The sequence below is a fragment of the Hypanus sabinus genome, chromosome 1 (genome assembly GCF_030144855.1).
Source record: "Hypanus sabinus isolate sHypSab1 chromosome 1, sHypSab1.hap1, whole genome shotgun sequence".
NCBI lineage: Eukaryota > Metazoa > Chordata > Chondrichthyes > Myliobatiformes > Dasyatidae > Hypanus > Hypanus sabinus.
Window position 1 is genome coordinate 177887566 of NC_082706.1, and position 23485 is coordinate 177911050.

The window sequence follows — 23485 nt, forward strand, 5'->3', positions numbered from 1 at the left end:
ATCTTCAAGGAGTGAAGCCTCAAAAAGGCCGCATCCATCATTAAGGACAAACATCATCCACGGCATGCCCTCTTGTCATTGTTATAATCATACAGGAGGTACAGGTCAATAACTCAGGAATAGCTTCCTCCCTTCAACCATCACCTTTCTATGGATTTTGAACCCATGCACACTACCTCTGTACTTTTTTTTTGCTCTTTATACACACACTTACTGTAATTCAGTTTTTATTATTGCAATGTTCTGCTGTTACAAAGCAACAAATTTCACAACATACACTAGTGATATTAAACCTGATTCTGATTTGCATTGATTCTGAGGTTGAGAAACTGTTCTTTACTCTGAAAAGTAACAAAATGGAGAAGGTGTCAACAAATCTTTTGGTATGCAGGAGGAAAGTTAGTGTGGGCCTCTCAAATGATACTCATGAGGAATAATGATAAGTATAAGATTTAACCCATTTTGATTAAAATAGGATTAGACATTAGCTTCATGAGAGAAACATAGAATGGTAGTAGATGGTTCTCTGGTTGGAAGTCTGTGACTAGTGGTGTGCCTCAGGGATTGGTGCTAAGTCCGTTGTCGTTCGTCATCTATATCAATTATCTGGATGATAATTTGTTAAATTGGATTAGCAGATTTGCAGATGACACCAAGATTGGAGGTGTAATGGACAATGAGGAAGACTTTCAAAGCTTGCAGTGGAATTTGGACCAGTTGGGAAAAGTGGACTGAAGAATGACAGATGAAATTTAATGCAGACAAGTGTGAGGTGCTGCACTTTGGGAGAGCAAACTAGAGTAAGTCTTACACATTGAAAAGTAGGGCACTGAGGAGTGCTGCAGAACAGAGAGATCTATGGTACCTTGAAAGTGGTGTCACTGATAGATAGAGTCATAAAGAAGCCTTTTGGCATATTGCCCTTCATAAATCGATGTACTGAGTACAAGAGTTGGTAAGGCCTAATTTACAGGTTTGGTCACCTACCTACAGGACTACAACTAGAGGTCATGGGTTAAGGATGAAAGGTGACATGTTTAAAAGGAACATGAGGGGAAAGTCTTCACTCGGAGGGTAGTGAGAGTATGGAATGAGCTGCCAAGACAAGTGGTGGATGTAGGGTCAATTTCAACATTTGAGATAAATTTGGACAGGTACATGGTTGGAAGGTTATGCCAGGTTATGGTACAGCTATAGACTAGGCAGATTAATGGTTTGACATGGACTGAATGGGCCAAAGGCCCTGTTTCTATGTTCAATGCCTCAATGAGAAGGTTACGTAGGATGCAACTTTTTTTTAAAAGCCTAGAAGCAGTTATATTTCCTTGATGGCATTTCTTATGACCTGCAATTTGGTAGAGTCATAGAAAAGTACAGCAAAGAATCAAGCCCTTTGGGCAATTTGGTTCATGCCAAACGATTTAAGCTGCCTACCCCCATCAACCTGCACTGGGACCATTATCCTCTATACCCTTACTATCCATGTACCTATCCAAACTTCCCTTAAACATTGAAATCCAGCTTGTATGCACCACTTGTGCTGGCATCTCGATCCACCTCTCACAACCCTCTGAGTCCCCTCATGTTCTCCTTAAACTTTTCACCTTTCACCCTTAATCAATGACTTCTAGTTGTAGTCCCACCCAACTTCAGTGGAAAAGCCTGCTTGCATTTACCCTATCTATACCCCTCATAATTTTGTATACCTCATTCAAATCTCCTCTCAATTTTCTATGTTCCAAGGAATAATATCCTAATCTATTCAGTCTTATAACTCGGGTCTTCCAGACCTGGCAATGTCCTTGTAACTTTTCTCTGTACTGTTTCAACTTTTTTAATATATTTTCTGTAGGTATGTGACCAAAACTGTACACAAATAAGGCCTCACTATTGTCTTATATGACTTCATAATAATATTCCATCTCCTGATTTATGAAGGCCAATGTGCCAGAAGCTTTCTTTATGACCCGATCTACCTATGACACCATTTTCAATGAATTATGGACTTGTATTCCCAGATCTCTTTGTTCTACCACACTCTTCAGTGCTCTACCATTCATTGTGCATGACCTGTCCTGGTTGGTCCTACCAAAGTGCAAAACTTCACACTTGTCTGTTTTAAATTGCATCTGCCATTTCCCAGTCCATTTCCCCAGCTGATTCAGATCTGACTGCAAGCCATAATAGCCTTCCTCACTGTCCACTATGCCCCAATCTTGGTGTCATCTGCAAATTTGTTAGTTAACCACATTATCATCCAGGTCATTGATATAGATGACAAACAACAACAGATCCCCACAACACTCCATCCGTCACATCCCTCCAGTCAGAAAGGTAGCTTCCTAAAAAAAAAATCTGTAAGATTGATTAGAAATGACCTATTACGCACAAAACCATGCTGACTGTCCTTAATCAGTCTATGTCTTTCCAACTACTTATATATCCAATCCCTCTTAATACCTTACAATAACTTCCCCGTTACTGATCACAAACAAGAGAAAATCTGCAAATACTGGAAATTCGAGCAGTACACACAAAATGCTGGAGGAGCTTAGCAGGCCAGGTAGCATCTACAGAAAAAAATATAGTCGATGTTTTAGGCCAAAACTCTTCGGCAGGACTGATGTCAGGTTCACTGGCACATACTTTCCTGGTTTATTTTTAGAGCCTTACTTGAACAGCAGAACAACATTGGCAATCCTCCAATCCTCTAGTATCTCTCCTATTTGTCACTAAGGATGTTTTAAATATCTCTGCTAGGGTCCCAGCGATTTCTACACTTGCCTCCCACAGGGTCTGAAGGAACAACTTGTCAGGCGCTGTGGATTTGTCCCCCTTAATTTGCCACAGGTTAGCAAACACCACCTCCTTTGTAATCTGTGCAGGGTCCATGAAGTTGATGCTGCTGTGCCTCACTTCTATAAAATCTGTGTCCACCTCCTGAGTAAATACAGATGCAAAACATTTATTTAAATTCTCCCCATCTCTTTTGGCACCACACATGAATTACTGTTCTGATCTTCCAGCAGACCAATTTTGTCCCTTGCAATCCTTCTGCTCTTAATGTATTTGTAGAAGTCCTTAGGATTCTCTTTTATCTTGTCTGCTAGTGCAAGCTCATGCCTTCTTTTAGCCCTCCTGATTTCTTTCTTTAATGGTCTGTTGCATTTCTTATACTCCATAAACACACCATTGTTCATACCTGCTTATTCTACCTGCATTTATCTGCCATGCAACTCCTTTTTTTTCTTAACCAAGGCCTCAATATGCTTTGAAAGCAAAGGTTCCCAATGCATGTTATTTTTACCTTTTATTCTGAGAGGCACATACAAACCTTGTACTAAAATTTCATTTTTGAAGGCCTCCCACTTGCCTCCTCCTTCTGCCAGAAAACAGCCTGTCCCAATCCACACTTGCCAGATCCTTTCTGATATCATCAAAATTGGCCTTTCTCCAATTTAGAATCTCAACTCACGGGCCAGACCTGTCTTTTTGTATATTTACCTTGAAACAAATTGCATGATCACTGTATGTGAAATGTTCCCCTACACAAACTCTCTCACCCGCATTGTCTCATTCCCTAATAGCAGATCAAATATCGCACACTCTCTCATTGGAATTCTATGTACTGTTGAAGGAAACTTTCCTGAACGCATTTGACAAACTCTATCCCATCTAGTTCTCTTATAGTATGGGATTCCCCTTCAACATGTGGAAAATTGAAATCACCTATTATAACAACCTTGTTTCTTGCAATAGTCTGTGATCTCTCTACAGATTTGTTCCTCTCAATCCCTTGGACTGTTGGGTGGCCTATGATATAACCCCATTATTGTTATCATACCTTTCTTATTTCTCAGTTCCAGGCATAATGCCTCACTAGATAGTTCTCCAATCTGACCTGATTCAGCACTACTGTGATACTTTCCTTGATTCCTCCACTCCTGTAATCTCTCCCGCTCTATCGTTTCAAAAACAGCTGAACCCCAGAATATTGAGCTGCCAGTCTTGCCCCTCCTGCAACCAAGTATCACTAATGGCTACAATTTCATAATTCCAGGTGTTGATCCATGGTAGTTCAAACATCATGCTCATCATCTTCAAGAAAAGCATTTAGTGAGAGAGAAGACATTGTCTTTCCTTTGAATTTGAAGAAGTTAGAGACATGCAGTTGGTTTTAAGCAAGTGCAGAGATTAGGAGGAGGAGAGGAAAGCATAATGTGGAATGTTTGTGATCAAATAAAAGACCAATTTAATGACAATTGAGCAGTTGACAGAAGCAAAAGAGCATTATAAAAGGCTAAGTTATGAAACTAAATGTGGTTAATGGGTAAACACAAGGAAATCTGCAGATGCTGGAAATTCAAACAACAACACACAAAAAATGCTGGTGGAACACAGCAGGCCAGGCAGCATCTATAGGGAGAAGCGCTGTCGAGGTTTTGGGCCGAGACCCTTTGTCAGGACTAACTGAAAGGAAAGATAGTAAGATATTTGAAAGTAGTGGGGGGAGGGAGAAATGCGAAATGATAGGAGAAGACCGGAGGGGGTGGGATGAAGCTAAGAGCTGGAAAGGTGATTAGTAAAAGTGATACAGGGCTGGAGAAGGGAAAGGATCATGGGACGGGAGGCCTCAGGAGAAAGAAGGGGGGGGGAGCACCAGAGGGAGATGGAGAACAGGCAAACAACTAAATATGTCAGGGATGGGGTAAGAAGGGAGGAGGGGCATTAACGGAAGTTAGAGAAGTCAATGTTTATTTCTTTCTCCTGAGGCCTCCTGTCCCATGATCCTTTCCCTTCTCCAGCTCTGTATCACTTTCGCCAATCACCTTTCCAGCTCTTAGCTTCATCCCACCCCCTCCGGTCTTCTCCTATCATTTCGCATTTCCCCCTCCCCCCACTACTTTCAAATCTCTTACTATCTTTCCTTTCGGTTAGTCCTGACGAAGGGTCTCGGCCCGAAATGTCGACAGCACTTCTCCTTATTGATGCTGCCTGCCCTGCTGTGTTCCACCAGCACTTTGTGTATGTTGTTCTGGTGTATGGGTGTTATGGAAAGGAATAGCAGAACCATTACCAACTGTGGTAGTTGAAAGCAGTGGTGTTTGTGATCTGAAATTATTGAATTGTGTCCGGAATTTTCAAGTGAGCAGTGGGCCAACAAGCTGCCTTTCTAACCTCTCTTTTAGTATTGGCCCACTTAGCCAAGGAATCCTGCTAGTAAGAGCTTGACATAATGCTGTGAGATCTTTCTGCATCATGCCTTGATAAATCCATGTTCTATTGTCTGTGATAGGGGTGTTGTAAAATCAGGCAGATCTGACAAAAGAATCACTTCCCATTCTGGGAGGTCATTGACTTGTTGACTGCTAACACCAGTAGTTCTGTTGCCAGAGTTCGACCTAACATGTCAAGGAAACCAAAGTGCCAGATCTAAAAGCTACTTTTTGTTGCTCAAACTGTGTTTTGCTTCACTGAAACAGTTTGGGAGATTGAAGCCAGAGCAGCAGAATAGGAAAGTGATAGAGAATTCAAATGACATACAACTGGGAGCTTGGAGTTTTGCTTAGATTGAACATCTTCTGCAAATTTACTATTACTTCCTTTTTATTTTTAATGATCTGGCATTAGATATATTTCAGCTCATCTGATAGGCCAATTGCAGTTTGCAACCCTGCAGCCTTCAGTTGATTTTCTTTTTGATATTTTGTGAAAGCTCAACTTCCTTGGCAGTCTATTCTATACATTTACTAATCTTGAACAAAAGTATAGTTTTTGATCTGTCTGTTTGCATTCATTTTCAAAGGAAAAAATATTTGCTTTTAGAAAGGAAACAGGACTGAACTAGGCAGGTGTCCAAATTTTTGAGTTTGTGTTATCTTGAATTAAGATAGAATTCATGTTGCAAATGCATCCTTTATATAAATCCAAGGAACTGTATTTAATGTTACTGAAACTAATGTTGGTATAAATTAAGCATGACTCTGGTTTGGTCTAATTTTTGCTTACAACAAAATTGGCTGATAGTTATTTCCAAAACCAAGGTACAGCATTAGTGTTTTCGTATAAAGGCAACTGAAGCAAGAAACCCAGAAAATGGGAAATTGTTTCTTCCATTGTTTTACACTATGTTGTAAAAATCAAACCAACAAAAGCTATTGGATTTAATTTGTTTTTTAAACTGAGTCTCTTGATTGTATGTAAAGTATGCTTTTGTTGCTATATAGTTTTATCTTACTGGATGAGATGGAAATAGAGATGAATTCTTTCAAAGGCTTGGATGATTGCCCTATTTCCTTTTTAAAAGTCAGGCCACATGCTTTCAAAAATGCGATTCTGCCAATTATAGAGGACATTTCTTAAAACAGCTATAGCTGTGCAGCAAAATGCCTTTAAATGTTTTCAGCGTCATTTTAATGTGAGGGTGATATGATAAACATTAATTATCCAAACAGATGACTGTAGGAAATAGAAGGACATAACCATTTTTAAAAAAAGAGGCTGGTTATTTTAAATTAAGTTTGTAAAAATTGCTTCTTTAAGGGTTGGTTAATCTCTGGAGCTCTCCACCCCTAGGCGTGGGAATGGGAGTGGTAGAGGCTAGATCATTAGATACAGTGCCTGTAAAAAAATATTCACCCCCCCCCCCACCCAGAAGTTTTCATGTTTTACAACATTGAATCACAGTGGTTTAATTTGTTTCATTTTCCACTCCCCTTTAATATGACACACCAAATCATCATTGGTGCGGCAATTTTTCTTTAGAAGTCACATAATAATAAATGGAGATCTGTTTTTGGAGACCTGTGTGCTGTGAAGGTGTTTCAATTGATTGTAAAAAATATGCCTATATCTGGAGGATCCAGCTGCTGATGAGTCAATATCTTGGCAGAAACTACACCATGAAGTCAAGCAACTCCTTGAAAATGATATTGAAAAGCATAAGTCAGGAGATGGATACAAGAAAATTTCCAAGTCACTGAATATCCCCTGGAGTACAGTTAATTCAGCCATCAAGAAATGGAAAGAATTTGGCACAGCTGTAAATCTGCCCAGAGCAGGCTGTCCTCAAAAATTAAGTGACCATGCAAGGGGACTAGTGAGAGAGACCACCAAGAGACCTATGACACATCTGAAGGAGCGATAAGCTTCAGTGACTGAGGGGGGAGAGATTACAGGTACTACAGCTGTTGCCTGGATGCTTCACCAGCCTCAGCTTTATGGGAGAGTGGCAAAGAGAATGTCACTGTTGGAGAAAAAAACTCATGAAATTTCAGCTACAGTTTGCCAGCAGGCATGTGGGAGACTCTAAAGTCAGCTGGAAGAAGGTTCTATGGTCTGATGAAACCAAAATTTTTTTGACCATCAGACTAAACACTATGTTTGGTGTAAGCCAGACTCCACACATAAAAAACACACCATCCTTACTGTGAAGCATGGTGGAGGCTGCATCATGCTGTGGGGATGCTTCACTGCATCGGGCACTGGAAGGCTTGTGAAGGTAGGGGATAAAATCAATGCAATAAAGGGAAATCCTGGAGGAAAACCTGACAAAGTCTGCAAGAGAACTGCGACTTGTAAGAAGATTCATTTTCCAGCAAGGCAATGACCCCAAGCATAAAGCTAGCTACAAAGGAATGGCTTAAAAATAACAAAGTTAATGTCCTGGAGTGGCTAAGTCAGAGTCCAGACCTCAATCCAATTGAGAATTTGTGGCTGGACTTGAAAATGGCTGTTCACTCACGATCCCCATGTGATCTGACAGAGCTTGAGCAGGCTTGTGAATGAGAATGGGGAAAAATTGCAGTGTCCTGATGTGCGAAGGTGATAGAGACCTATCCATACAGACCGAAGGTTGTAATTGCTGCTGAAGGTGCATCTACTAAGTACTGACTTGAAGGGGGTGAGTAATTATGCAATCAATTATTTTGTGTTTAATAATTGTAATAAATTTAGACCAATTTGTAGAAATTTGTTTTCACTTCCACTTTGTCGCAGAAGTCTTTTCTGTTGATCAATGCCAAAAAAGGCCAAATTAAATCCACTGTGGTTCAATGTTATAAAGCAATAAAACAAGAAAATTTCTAAGGGAGGTGAATACTTTTTATAAGCACTGTATATTTAAGGTGGAGATAGTTAAATATTTGAACAATTGAGGAATTAAAGATTATGGGGAACTGACACAGAAGAGTTGAGGTCAGCATAAATTAGTCATGATCATAATGAATAATGAGTCAGGTTTGAAGGATCTGGAGGCCTGCTCCTTTTTTTCTAGTATTTAGAAAAGGCAAATATTCAAAAGCAGAACTTAAAACATGGTGGGCATGATAATTTTAATATCTAAAATACATTGCGACCTAAAAATAAATTAAACCTTGTTTGCTTCATTTTTTAGTGTTCAATATAATGTTGTTCTTTTGTAGGTATTATGACAAATGCAGAGATGTGTACCCGAGTTAATGAATTTGAATGAACAGCCATAAAATTCAAGTTTCACTATCTTTCCTGTTTTGGATCTACCCGCAACTCCTTTTGGAGAAAGAGGAAAAAAATGAATTCAAAATCGACGTGTCCAAATGTCAGTATTCCCAGCTTTGATGAACACCGCGAGAAAAAGAAACGCTATACTGTAAGTATGGAAATTACAAATACAAATTGAATTCAATTACTTCTAAAAGCTTAAGATTGGAAAGTATTTTCCAAAATATTTGTTCTATATTAGTAAAAGTTTATATTTTCACACAACAATCAATTTTATGCTTGCTGCATTTGTAAATGCAACCATATAACTGTGCCAAGATGGTTAAATTTAACATTGTGTATCACATAGATCTGTGTTGGAGGGAACATGAGTGAAAGTTTGTAAAGTCAATCTTAAAGGCTAATAGAAGCACAAATTGGATCTTTATTGGTTGGAGTATAAATCAAGTTAAATGACAGGAATACCCATGATAATGTATTGGATACAGCTTGAGATCTCAACTTATGGTTAATCAGGAGCAAAATTCGCAGCAAGAGCCCACAGTTTTTTTGGTGTGTCATCTACAGGGTTCTTTTAATCAGAAATGAGATGTTAGGTTCTTTGTAAAGTGGTTACTAATCAATAACAGATTTCACAATGGTTAAAATACATGTATATCTTCTTCTTCCTCTTTGGTGAAATGGTAGGATTATGGAAAGTGCAAAGGATATCCATTAATCTTACAACACACCATTTAAACTAAATGTTCATTGCACAGAGATCAAAATAATGTTACAAACTGATGGATTGGTTTGCATTCATAATATTGGAATTTGGTTTCTTCCTACTGTAATTATTCTTTTCCACAGGTTTACAAAGTACTAGTGCGCATCGGTAGGAATGAATGGTTCGTCTTGAGACGTTATGCTGAATTTGATAAATTGTACAACTCAGTAAGTTTATTGAGTACATGTTGCATGTACAATATATTTTTTCTTGATTATCATCAGGTAGCATGATGTTAGCTAAGTACTCTGAGCTTCCAAATTAATCCATCTCTTATCTTTAAGAATAACCATTCAGTTCCTGCAGTAGGCATCTTTCTTTTAAAATTATTATGTAGTTGAATTTAAACCTAGAAGGTCATCACATCACATATCAGTTTACTGTAGAACCTGCAGTTTTAACTTATAGATATTGTCCATTAAAAGGATATTCAAACTAAACTGAAATTATTTTATGAGCAAAGACACTAATTGTAATTCAAAGTAAATATAGTTGAGTTTGCTGTTAGTTGTTTTTAAGACAAGAAACGATAACAGCTTTCATTATTCCCGATTCCAACATTAAGTACGGCCTAAAATGAATAGTGACTTAATGAAAATGCTGGAATACTCAGTATGTATATTTCATTAGGAGTTTGAAGATATTTGGTGTGTCACCTAAAACGCTCAAACTTCTATAGGTGTATAGTGGACAGCGTTCTGACAGGCTGCATTCTACAGTATGCAGGGGCTACTGTACAGGACCGAAAGGAGCTACAGAAATTAGTCAGCTCCATCTTGGGTAATAGTCCCCATAGTATCCAAAACATCTTCAAGGAGCAGTGCTTCAGCAATGCAGAGTCCATTATTAAGGACCCACAACACCCAGGGCATGCCTTCTTCTCATTGTTACCATCAGGAAGGAGGTACAGAAGCCTGAAGGCACACACTCAGTGATTCAGGAATGTGTGTGTGTAAAAACTTATGTGTTTGAACTATCTTTTTAATCTATTTACTATATATACACACGTGTGTATATGTGGGTGTGTGTATATATATGTGTATGTATATTAAAAACTTTTCCCATTCTTTCTATATTAATCATATATTGCATTGAATTGCTGCTAAGTTAACAAATTTCATAACACACACCAGTAATAATAAATCTGATTCTGATTTGCATCTGTGCAGAGAGAACGGAGGTCACATTCCAAGTTGATGACAGGTCATCAGAATTTATAAAAGGACATTGGCATGAAATATTAACTTAGCTTTCAGACTCAAAAGTATTTGTTGCTGATGTATGTGTTTTTTTCATTGCCATATACTGTTAATGATCCAGAATTGATAGGTATTAGGTATAAAATATAATTATTGTATTTGAATAGTAAACAATAATTCTTTATAAAATTGCAAAACTCAAGCCCAAACCAAGCTTGATTATCTGGCCTTACTTGTCGCTTCAGTGCACTGCTGTGGGAAACCTGCATTGCTGTTTACAAAACTGACAAAAATGTGAGTCGTCAAGGCAACAGAAGGTATAGGTGTGAAGAGAATGAACAAAATCTGAAACAAGGGAAAAGTGAAGGTGTGGGAGGCTGGAATCCACAGCAGATTGCAGATTGCAGGATGCAGATTTGCATTTAACCACGTCATTTTAAAAATCACAATTTATTACTGATAGTTGCACAGAAGGAGAGAGAAATGATCCTTGCAGGAAATTGGATCAGATTTTAATCAAGAAACAGCTGTTCTTATATGTCAAAATTTACCTTTCACAGGAATGCAATGGCAAAAAGAACATTTAGGCTGGATGCTAATCACAACATAACCATCTTCTGCATCACAAACTATTCATGAGGAAAAACCTGTCATATCAATTGTTACTTTATCTGGTCTATAAACAGCCTCCCAGTATTCTGTATCATTAATTTTCTGCAAGACATATGTAATTAATGTAATTGTTTTCTTAGAACGAAGTACTAATGCACCTACTTTTTTGTTTTTGTTAGCTGAAAAAGCAGTACCCACAGTTTCCTTTGAAGCTTCCTGCTAAAAGAATATTTGGAGACAATTTTGAACCAGGTGATCATTGCTATGCATTTAAAACACAAGATATAGTTAAAGCTGTTTACAGTGTAGCCCATTTATGGCGTCAGTGCTTTGATTTCTGTTTCTCTTTTTCCCTGTTCCAGGAATTTCAAAAATGGTTCATTTGCCTAGAGTAAATCTAAATGTGCCATTTTAATTTGAGTATCATGTGTCAAGTGAGTTTTTGAAATTTCCCAGAATAATGCTAATAGTATGTGATTCTGAAGTACAGAAGTCCGTGTTGGTTGACAAATATTAACCTGTCCCTGATTCATTGCATTTCCTTCAGGTTACACCAGCACAAACAGGCTTTCTTCGGCATTTGCTGAGAGACAGCTGTGATCAGGTAGCAGGTGCAAGATTTTAGCTTTTTCCAAAGTTGATGTTACCTGCAAAGTTAAGGATTTGATCCCTTGTATTGATTTACACAGTATTCACAGTTCCTATAATTATCACAATATAATAACTAATGGAGCTCAGAAAAATGGAGGGCTGTGGGTAACCCTAGGTAATTTCTAAGGTAAGGACATGTTCGGCACAGCTTTATGGGCCAAAGGGCCTGTGTTTTGCTGTAGGTTTTCTATATGTTTCTATGCTTCTAATGTCATTTCCCTGGTGCTGGATTGACCAGTCATTCTGATGGCACCAACTTAATTGACTGAGGAGGAGGTGCTGAGTTAGATGTAAGATATTTTCTGTTTGGGAGGAAATAAAAATATGAAACAATTAGTCAATTTAACATCTGAATAAGTTAATAAGTCTCCGGGATGAATGTCATAAGAATAAAAGATAAGGCTTTTCCCCCTTTCAGTGTATCCTGAAAGGGGTATATCCTTTAGAATTGTTTCTTGAATTTTCGTTTCTCAGCAGAATTTGCTAATTCAATTTAAATGTAATGAAAGTTTATGTTCATCTGTGGAAAAACTTGTACTGAGAATCTTGTTGCACGGATAGAAGTTGTACGTTTATGCTTTTGTTTGTGTACAGAATTGCATTCCATTTATTATGTATTTCAAATTTCCCATGAGCAATAAAGTGGGCAAAATTATTGTGTTTTGATCTTATTGGATGACCACTACTTTGGCGAGAAAGCCAATGCCATTTTGATGAGGTTATTCTATAAGCCTCACAATAGCTGAAGTTATATAGACAAATTGCAAATGAGTGTAAACAATGGAGTTGTATTTTATTTTCCCAATATTAACTAGGATTGCCTCAGTCTATAGAGCTTTGATGGTTTGAATTCATAAAAGTTAAAGCAGTATGTGGAGTCCTACCTTCCTTGGGGAAAAAGGATAAACAAGTGAAAGAAATGTTTGTGGAGTACCCCTTTGGATCTGGTGACTATAATTCAGTATGTTTCCAGGTATTCATAGGAAAAGACAAAATTGATCCTAGAGTTAAGATTTTATGTTGTTGCAAGACTAATTGCAACAGCATAATGTCTGTTAAAAGTGGATTGGGAGCAGCTCCTTGAGGACATAGCAACATCCAGTAAGTGGGAGGTGTTTAAAGGCAAGATTATAAGTAAGTTCCTGTCTGGGGGAGAAAAGAAAATGATAAAGATAATGGCATACATTATGGCTAAATTGTCAGGGACTGGCATAGAAAATGGAACACTACAGCGCAATGATATGCTGGCTTTTTAACCCTACTCTAAGATCAGTTTAACCCATGTGCCTATCTAAGAAATTTTTAAATGTCCCTAATGCATCTGCTTCTACCACCACCCCTGGCAGGTGTTTCATGCACCCTCTATTCTCTGGGTGAAGTCAACTTACCTCTGACATCCCCCTATACTTCCCTCCAGTCATCTTAAAATTATGCTCCTGTGTATTAGCCATTTTCACCCTGGGAAAAAGTTTCTGGCTGTCCACTTGATTTATGCCTCTTATCATCCTGTATACCTCTATCAAGTCACTTCTCATCCTCCTTTGCTGCAAAGAGTATAGCCCAACCTCACTGAACCTATTCTCTTAACCTAAGAGACCTATACTAGTTTTTGCAAATCACTTCCTTTTTATATGTTGATAGAAGCTTTTCCAATCTAATTACACTTTTCATGTTGTACTACTCTCATTCCTATTTTTTCTTTCCTAATCAATGATTTTTCCTCCTTCACTAATTTCAAATCTTTTACCACTTTGACTCCATTGTTCTTTTTGGCAAAGTTGACATAATATTAACTCCATCTTCTTTTATTAATTACAGTGTGGGCTGCTTGTGTTTTGGACTGTATTTGTTTAAAAGTGTGTTTTAATTCTTTAAGTGTTTGCTATTGCTTGCTTACAGTCAGATGTTTTAATGTAATTTACAAATCTAAAATCTACTGTAATTAATACCTTTTTACTTTGTCTAGAATTAAGACCCTGGCCTTCAACTGCTCCAAATATTTTAATATAATTCTATTATATTATGACAAGGATTTCCTAAAGGTCTCTTAACTACAAGATTATTCTTCACCCTCATAATTATTGTACTGGCTTTATTACATTCCTCTCTAATTTCCAGATGTACATATCATTCTTCTACTTGTTTGGAGCATGCAGAATATTTCCATCAATGTTTTCTGCCCTTGTGTTTCTCTTAGTTCCGTGCAAATTAATAATAATAGCTTATTTATAGAACACTTTTCATACAACCGATGTATGAAGTTAACAATTGCTTTACATTGGGATAAAGTGCAGACATAAAAATAAAAAACAAAAATATGCTAGTTAAATAAATGGGTTTTGAGCTGATGTTCTAAATTGTTAACAGAGTCTGCATCCCTTATAGTCTTAGGTATTCCAGTTTAAGAGCATAGTTCAAAAAAGCTGACTTGCTAATTATCTTTAAGTTGATTTGATGCTTGATTTCCTGTACCTTAAATACTTTCTCTGTTAACTCCTTACTTTATTATCATAGTTATCCCATCCCATTTCCTTTACCATTTTTGTTTGTGTCCCGAAGTTAATTCCTAATCTTGGTCACTTCATAAACTGCAATGACTATTATTAGCCTATGCCTATTTATTTCTCCTTTGCCATTAATCTGCCTTTCATGTCATGAATGCCATGTGCATACAGGTAAAGAGGCATAATTTGTTTATTTTTACCATTCTTTCCCTATGGTCATATGGCTATGTTCTCTCATGTTTGTTGTATGCTCTGTCTCCTCTTAACAGATCTGCCTTCTAAGTACTCACTTTGAAACCTTAAAATATCACCGAGCCTTTTCTATTTGACTTCTAAATTATCTTCAAGCTGTCTTATTAGCAGCCCAATTCACTCAATTCACCAGAAGTTTTTTTTAAAGCTGAATTGCAGTGAAGTCTTTTGGAATGGAACAGCTGCCAGTTTCCTATGAATTGAAACACTTTTCTTAGAACCTCACATTCAGCTCTGATCATATTCACCCTGTACTAACTTGTACTAGACTCAGGCTCTGGTTCTACTTGATAACTTAGAGTTGAGCTGTTCATGCTACTCCAGAAGAACCTCTTCCTCAGTCCTATTTGTAATCATGGATCCCACATAGACTATGACAACTGAATCATTTTTCCCTTTTTCCATCAAATTTCTTCTCCAGTACTGATGAAATATCATTAACACTGGTATCATTTCCCTTCCCCAGACTAGTAAATGCCGAGAACAGTATCTTCCTTACTGTACTGTAGTTAGTGTATTTGTCCCCTCTGCACTCTCTCATTAGGTGCACAGAGGCTTCAAGTATTTCGCCTTTGTTACTATCAGATTTATTATCACTGACATATGGTGTGAATTTTGTTCTATGGCAGTGGTATGTTGCTAAGACATTTAAAAAATATCACTGCAAGTCCAATAACACTGGACAACAATTTTTTCAAAAGTGTTGCTTCCTCAGAATTTTTTTTTGTTTATGATAGACCTTGAAGAGGAACACAAATATAATTTCAGACTACATGTATCACGTAGGAATTTGGAGAAACAGCAAATTAACTTTTATTGAATATAATGTGTTTAATTGCATAATGGTGCTAGTGCTTTGCAATAGTTCAACTGTTAAAAATATTTTGTTGATGATTTTCATTTGTACTCAGTATCTGAGGCTTCTCGCTTAAGTGTCCAACAATAATTCGCCAGCACTGATGGATTCCAGTTGCCCTGGTATTTTTTCTCCATGACCACAATGTCCTGGTGAAACCTTTCACCATGCTCAACACTAACAGCACCAAGATTTGCAGGGAAGAAGTCTAAATGAGAATGCAGAAAATGAATCTTTAGTGACATGTTGTATTTCATGGTTTTATATGCTTGAAGCATGCTTTCAACCAGCTGCATGTAGTTTGGTGCTCTGTAGATGCCGAGAAAAATTTCCAACAACTTCCTTGAATGCCTTCCATGTGATTTTCTCCAGTCCCACTAGAAATTCTTCAAATTACCTGTCATTGATGACCTGTTTGATTTGTGGACCAACAAAAATGCTTTCCTTAATCTTGGCATCAATTATTCTGGGAAGCATCTGTCTCAAATATCAAAGTACTTAATAGAAATTTTTGTGCCTGGTGATAGCAAATTCCATCCTTACAGTCCTGAACCCAATAATTGTTACTAAAACCTGTCCTGCCGTGCAGCAACTGCACTGCCTAGCATGCCTGGACAAGATAGGAAAATTTCCAGCTTACATTGTAAGCAACATTTTAATTGACTTGCATTATGAATTGAAATAATAAACATATGTGATTTCAAAAAATGGTGCGTGATTGGGAAATTTCATGGTGATTTTCATGATCAGTAGCCCAAAATTCTTAAGATACACCTAAAACTATTCAGGAAGCAAAATCTTTGTCCAGTGTAATTGGTAAATTCCAAAAAAATAACAAGGTCATGTTCATAGATTATTCAGAAATCTGATGGTGGAGGGGAAGAAGCTGCTTCTGAATCACTTGTGTGGATCTTTAGGCTCCTGTACCACCTTGATGGAAGTAAAGAGAATGGGCCATGTCCTGTAGTGAGAGGCCTTTGTGAAGGATGTCTCTTTCTTGAGGCACCACTTTTTGAAGATACCCTCAGTGGTAAGGAGGGTTGTGCCTTATAGAGTCTCCAACCCTCTGCAGCCTCTTTTGGTCCTGTGCATTGGAACCTTCATAGCAGGTGGTGATACAGCCTGTAAGAATGCTCTTCATAGTATATCTGTAGAAATTTGCTTCAGTAGTGACATTCTAAATTTCCTCAAACGGCAATGCTTTCTTCCCTTCTTTGTGATTGCATAAACATGTTCGGCCCAGGATAGATTCTGAGATATTGACGTCCAGAAAATTTAGGCTGCACACCTTTCCACCCCTCAATGAAGACTATTGTGTGATCTCCCCATCTTACCTTTCCTGAAGACCACAATCCACTCCTGAAGATCTCCATACTTGTCTCACTTTTAATCACATGCCTTCATTCCTTTTGACTGACCTGTTCTGCAATTCTTAATCTGAGGGTTGATTGACTGACTCTTGGAACAAAGTATCTAGGCAGCTTATCACCCTGATACGTTCCATGTACAGATCCCAGACTCCAGCTCATCAGTCAGTCCCCCATCACCCAGGACACGCCCTCTTCTCATTGCAACTATCAGGGAGGAGGTACAGGAGCCTGAAGGCACAGATTCAACATTGTAGGAACAGCTTCTACCCCTCTGCCATCAGATACCTGAATGGACAATGAACCAATCGTGAACATTACCTATTTTTTTTTGCTCGCAGTTTATACCACTTATTTTGGTTATAATTTAAAATTTTTAATGTATTGCACTGTACTGCTGCTGCAGATTTTGCAACAAATTTTATGACATGCCCATGATATTAAATCTGATTTTGATTGAATTCTGAGCTGAAGTCCCCTGAGCTGCATACATTTACTACCGACATACTTTATTTACAATAAATGCTTGTTTTGCCATGCTTATCTCAAATTAGTAATTAATAACTATCTGTACTTTATAATTCAGTGTAATCACTAATCTGGGTTTAATTAGGGGTGCCACGGTAGTGTAGCAGTTAGCACAATGCTATTATAGCTCGGGGTGTCGGAGTTCAAAGTTCAATTCCAGTGTCGCCTGTACGCAAGTTTGTACGTTACTTCCCTTGGTTTTCCTCTGAGTACTGTTTCCTCCCATGCTCCAAAGACTTGCTGGTTAGTAGGTTAACTAGTCATTGGAAATTGTTCCATGCTAAGGATAGGGTTAAATCAGTGGGTCGCTGGGCAGTGCAGCACAAAGGGCTGGAAGGGCCTGTTTCACACTATCTCTAAATGAATTTAGAGATACCAGTTTAGTTAAAGGAATATAATTGTAAATTAGTGTGAATCCCCAGTAAGATGGAGAAAAGTAAACTACAATTCTCACTAACTAGGCTGTCTCAGACTCACATTTACTGTATACTAATGCACTGGACAAGAAGTAAACTAAGTATTCTAAATCCTGTAGCATTTTTTTTAAGTGTAACGCTGTATCTTTGTCCTAGCCTCACTGAAGCTTCATTAGTTCCAATTTCAATAAACTGATATTGCTTTGTAGTTTTCTAATAGTTTGTCAACATGAGTAGAAGAATAAAAATTCAACTTTTATTTTTAACAGCATTTATCAAGCAAAGAAGAGCAGGATTGAATGAATTCATTCAGAAATTAGTATCAAATCCATCATTAAGTGAAAAGTAAGATTCATTTCACTAATTCCATAAAATGATAACTATGTTCATTTGAATTGATTTCTGGGAGCGTGGGGGAAGTTAGGGCAAATAAATATGTTATTATCTGCGGCTAAGAAAGCTTACAATTATTTAGCTGGATTTAATTTATGGATTGTGATTTTTATAATTGTTTCTTAAAAGCTTCTTAGAATCGTTAGTCAAATGAAAATTCTCTTCTGCAAGTGTGTGGTCTTCCCTTTCCTGTACTTACATAATCGATTTGTGAAGGGCATAACTTGAAGGCCTGAATGGAGCATCTCGGATTGTAGCCACTTGCACTCAGCAACCATAGAGTCTGAACAGCAATGAATGTGAAAGTTCTGATCCCACTGTTCTTTGAATCTTATCCTAGCTTTGTCCACAATAGAAGCAGAGACCTATTATTAAACATTCTAAAATGTTTCTGACTTTCAGTGAACCTCAGAAGGATTAAAATTGATGAAAGATGGAGACACAATATGTAGCAGTTAGCATAACGCATTACAGTGCCAGCAGCCCTGATTAATTTCCACCACTGTCTGAAAGGAGTTTGTATGTTCTGCCCATGACCAATTAAGTTTCCTCCAAGTGCTCCAGTTTCTTCCCATGTTCCAATATGGATTAGTAGGTTAATTGGTCACATGGGTGTAACAGTGTGGTACGTGCTTGTTGGGCCAGATTGACATGTTACTGTACTGCATCTCTAAATAAAAATACATTTTAAAATATTTTTTTAAATACTGAAAGTGGGGAAAAAACAAAATAAAAAAGGCACAAAAAATTTAAAGCATTAAGCTAAAATCAAATAATTAAATGAAGTAACTTTCTGTAATGTCATTTAATCCTTCAATTTCATTGAAGTATGCTAGCCTTGGCACTGACTACAGGCTCCGGAGCAAAAGGCTCTTCAGGCTACCTTGGAGCAAAGTATGAGAGGTTATTTACTCCTCCCCACTTCCTGGCATTAAATGTGCTCTATGTATATGGCATCTACTGGAAATGTGAACTGATTCAGCCAGCAGAAATTTTCCATAATTTCCACACTTCAGCTTCTAAACAAATCCCTGCTATCAAATGACAAAATGCCGATAGTTTGTTTGGAAGCTCCACACCATGTGATTAAAATAGAAAATGCTCAACAGATCAAGCAGAATGTGGGAAGCAGAGTTAGCATTTCATCTCTGAGGCCTTTCACAGTTTATTGATTTCTGGACCATGTTGGTGTGCAGCATTTTTGCTTTCCAGCGAGTGGTTGATATTAGAATGTTTAAGTTAGAAGCAAGAACTAGCATGGGAAAGGATAGAGTCATTCTGTTTCCCCCCCCCCCCCCCTCACCCTGCATGTAATGAGAAAGAAGCTAATAAAACAACATCACCACATTCAAATTATCCTCATTAAATCAGAACAGTTTCTTCATCAAACCCAGTCTGTAGTAGCTGTGAAGTCCGATAGTGGTTTTTGTATTGTGAACAGCCAACAGCAGTGAAATTCCTGTAGCTGAACAGATACAACAGATGCTGAGATCAGATAGAATTGCTAACATACAAATTCATCTTAAATTCAGTGCCATGCAGTTAATAATTTAGTACTTTGTATTGAGAAATGCAAGAATAACAGATAGTAAAGATTATATATGGATAGGTAGATGCTTTATTGATCCTAAAAGAAGTTAAAGTGTCAGAGTAACATTACGAGTGCACAGATATACAAATATTAGAAGAGAAGTAAAAAGGAATAAAAAAAGTAAGTTACCTCAAACAGTCCAACCGGGGGTAGGGGGGGGGGGGAATTATTGCTTCCCCAGCTATAGGTTGACTCATTATAGAACCTAATGGCCGAGGGTAAGAATGATCTCATATAGCACTCTTTGGAGCAGAGCAGTTGTCTTAGTCAATTACTAAAAGTGCTCCTCTGTTCAGCCAATGTGGCATGCAGAGGGTGAGAAACATTGTCCAGAATTGAATTAAATTGACTTTATTACTTGTATCTTTCACATATACAAGGAGTAAAAATCCTTAAGTTACATCTCTATCTAAATGTGCAATGTGCAATCTGTAGTAATTTGTAATAAATACTATTTACAACAGGACAGTCAATATAAGATTGAAATGCAATTGTTTCAGCGTGAATTAATCAGTCTGATGGCCTGGTGGAAGAAGCTGTCCTGGAGCCTGTTTGTCCTGGCTTTTATGCTGCGGCACCATTCCCCGAATGGTAGCATCTGTAACAGTTTGTGGTTGGGGTGACTTGGATCCTCAATGATCCTTCAAGCCCTTTTTACACACCTGTCTCTGTAAATGTCCTGAATAGTGGGAAGTTCACATCTACAGATGCGCTGGACTGTCCACATCACGCTCTGCAGAGTCTAGCGATTGAGGGAAGTACAGTTTCCATACCAGGCAGTGATGCAGCCAGTCAGGATGTGCCCCTGCAGAAAGTTAATAGGATTTGGGAGCCCATACCAAACTTCTTCAACTGTCTGAGGTAAAAGAGGAGCTGTTGTGCTTTTTTCATCACATAGCCAGTATGTATAGACCATGTGAAATCTTTGGTGATGTGTATGCTGAGGAACTTAAAGCTGTTCATCCTCTCAACCCCAGATCCATTGATGTCAATAGGGGTTAGCCTATCTCCATTACTCCTGTAGTCCACAACCAGATCCTTTGTTTTTGTGACATTGAGGTTGTTTTCTTGACACCACTGTGTCAGGGTGATAACTTCTCTGTAGGCTGCCTCGTTATTTGAGATCAGGACAATTAGTGTCGTTTCGTCTGCAAATTTAATTAGATTGGAGCTGTGGGTGGCGACGCAGTTATGGGTATACAGAGAGTAAAGGAGGGGCTTAGGGCACAGCTCTGAGGGGCACCTATGTTGAGGGGCAGAGGTGAGGGAGCCCATTCTTATCACCTGCTGGCAATCTGATAGGAAGTCCAGGATCCAACTGCACAAGGCAGAGTGAAGGCTGAGGTCTCTGAGCTTCTTGTCGAGCCTGGAGGGAATTATGGTGTTTAATGCTGAACTATAGTCCAAGAACAGCATTCTCACATAAGCATCCTTCTTCTCCAGATGTGTAAGGACAGTATGTAGAGCAGTGGCTGTTGCATTGTCTGTTGGTCAGTTGTGTTGGTAGGCAAATTGTATGGGGTCCAGTTTGAGTGGTAGCATGGTGCAGATGTAGTCCTTGACCAGCCTCTCGAAGCACTTGCTTATTGTTAAGGTGAGTGCGACGGGATGCCAGCCGTTCAGACATGTTACCTTAGTCTTTTTAAGTACAGGAACAATGATAGATGTTTTGAAGCAGGAGGGCACTCTACACTGGGAGAGGGAGAGATTAAAAATGTCTTTAAACCAGTTGTGCCGCGCACATCCGGAGTATCCGCCCTGGGATGCCGTCCAGTCCCACAACCTTGTAACTGTCCACTTGTTGGAAACACCTGCGTACTTCAGCCACAGCAGTGACTAAGGTGCAGGACACTTAAGCAGCTCTCCTCGGAGGCTCAGTATTGGCAAAATCAATATCAAGAAGATTTAGCTCATCTGGGAGAGAGGCAGTGATGTTAGAAACATCACTGCTTTTAGCTGTGCAGTCTGCGATTGTCTGCGGATCTAGCCATAAGCTGCATGTGTTTTTGATGGAGAGTTGTGTCTTCATCTTGTCCCTATATTATCGTTATTGCCAGGATTTTCTATGGGGTGTTTTGTTCTACCACAGCTTCCATTGTGTCCAGTTTGACTCCTGTAATGGAGCCAGCCTTTCTAATCAGTTATTGAGCCTGTTCCATCACTCGTATTGATGCCATTGCCCCAGCACACCACTGCATAGGAGATTGTTCTGATGACAACAGACTGGTAGAACATGTGAAGGAGAGGCCTGCCTACTCCAAAGGACCTCAGTCCCCTAAGGAAGTAGAGCAACTTGTACAAAGCCTCTGTGTTGGTGCTCCATTCAAGTCTGTCATCCATTGCACCCCCCAGTACTTGTAGGCCCTCACCACAACCACGTCCTCACTGTCAGTAGTAACAGGGAGCAGTTCAGGCTTGGTCTGCCAAAAGTCCTTCACCATTTCCTTTGTTTTACTGATGTTGGGCTGCAGATGATTCAGCTTGCGCCATTTGACAGAGTCCTCCACCAGGGCCTGTATTCATCCTCCCATCCTCCCTTTATACACCCAACTATTGCTGATTCCTCAGAGAATTTCTGCAGCTAACATGACTCAGTCTTGTATCTAATGTCTGAGGTATACAGGGTAAACAGAAAAGGAGCCAGTGGAGTCCTCTGTGGGGCCCCAGTGCTACTTATAGCTATCTGACACACAGCTCTGAAGCTGCACAAGGTGTGGTTTGCCAGTCAGGTAATCCATTATCCAGGATACAATAGAAGTGCCAACCTGCATTGAGTGGAGCTTCTCCCCAGCAATAAGGGTTGTATGGTATTGGAGATGCTTGAGAAATCAGAAAACATTATCTGCACAGTGTTGTCCTGCTTATCCAAATGCGAGCTGGCTCTGTTCAGCAGGTAGATGACAGCATCATCAACTCCAATGTGCTCCTGGTATGCAAACAGCAGGTGATGGAGGGCTAATCTGACTAGGGGTTGGAGGTAAGCCAGGATCAGCATCTCTGGGGTCTTGTATGAGATCAGGGCAACTGGATGGTAGTCATTCAGGACTTCTGGTTGGCCTTTCTCGAGTACTGGGACCACACATAATGTTTTCTACACGGTAGGGACCCTTTCCCGCTGAGAATGAAAATGCACTGATATGTCATCTGCTTATTTTGCGTAATTAGCATTGCCCCATATTTATGATGCCTGAAATTTCTCAGCAGCCAGGAAAAATGTATTCAGGGAGATAAAAGAATGGAAAGTTGGGACAAAATGAGGAAAATCATTCATCAGGATCAAAGCAAGCTCTGGAGACCATATTGATGGTACTATTACTAACTGCTAAATTCCTTTGCAAAGAGCTGGTCCTGCTGACTTTAGAATATGATGTTTGTGCAGTTTCTGATATTTGTAACAATTGATTCTACTTGTTTTATTTTACTCTAATGTCTAACAAATATTTATTTCTTGGAGTATTAAAGAAACTGCTATTGAACATAATATTTGTTTTTAGTTTTGAAGTTCGAGCATTTCTTCAAATGGATAACCCAAAGAATCAGTCTGATCCATCTGAAGATGAGGATGAAAAGTCTGGCCACATGGTACTGTACATGCAGAAAAATTGTAGTTTTAAACTGTGCATGCTACCTTAGAGACTGGCATGCAGGGTTCTGTATTGATCTAATTCATTATCATGCCTGAGATTCTAAGATGTTTTTGTTTATCAACAGCAACATTTTACCTCTGAAAGTATTTATCTTGGTGCCTCAGGAAATCCACAGTGAGTACACCTTATATAAATAACAAAGATTCTATGTTATTGTATTGAAAATGTAAATTGTCTTGTGTGTAGTGCTATTGAAATTATATTATGTACATGTTACAATTT

General features: G+C 38.6%; 1 protein-coding gene across 9 annotated transcripts in view; it reads left to right on the plus strand.

Annotated features, from left to right (window-relative positions):
• The window catches only part of sgk3 (serum/glucocorticoid regulated kinase family member 3), a 110855-nt gene that overhangs the window by 61518 nt on the left and 25852 nt on the right, over nt 1-23485 (plus strand). For 8 of the 9 annotated variants that reach the window (XM_059982088.1, XM_059982105.1, XM_059982115.1 and 5 more), the window contains 6 exons: nt 8424-8629; nt 9331-9414; nt 11238-11310; nt 17902-17977; nt 23111-23198; nt 23328-23377. In XM_059982088.1, the coding sequence (XP_059838071.1) occupies nt 8552-8629; nt 9331-9414; nt 11238-11310; nt 17902-17977; nt 23111-23198; nt 23328-23377 (449 nt within the window). In that variant the 5' untranslated portion in view covers nt 8424-8551. Of the gene's footprint in view, nt 1-8423; nt 8630-9330; nt 9415-11237; nt 11311-17901; nt 17978-22817; nt 22923-23110; nt 23199-23327; nt 23378-23485 lie in introns of those variants that run through there. The other variant, XM_059982151.1, reaches the window with a different exon arrangement.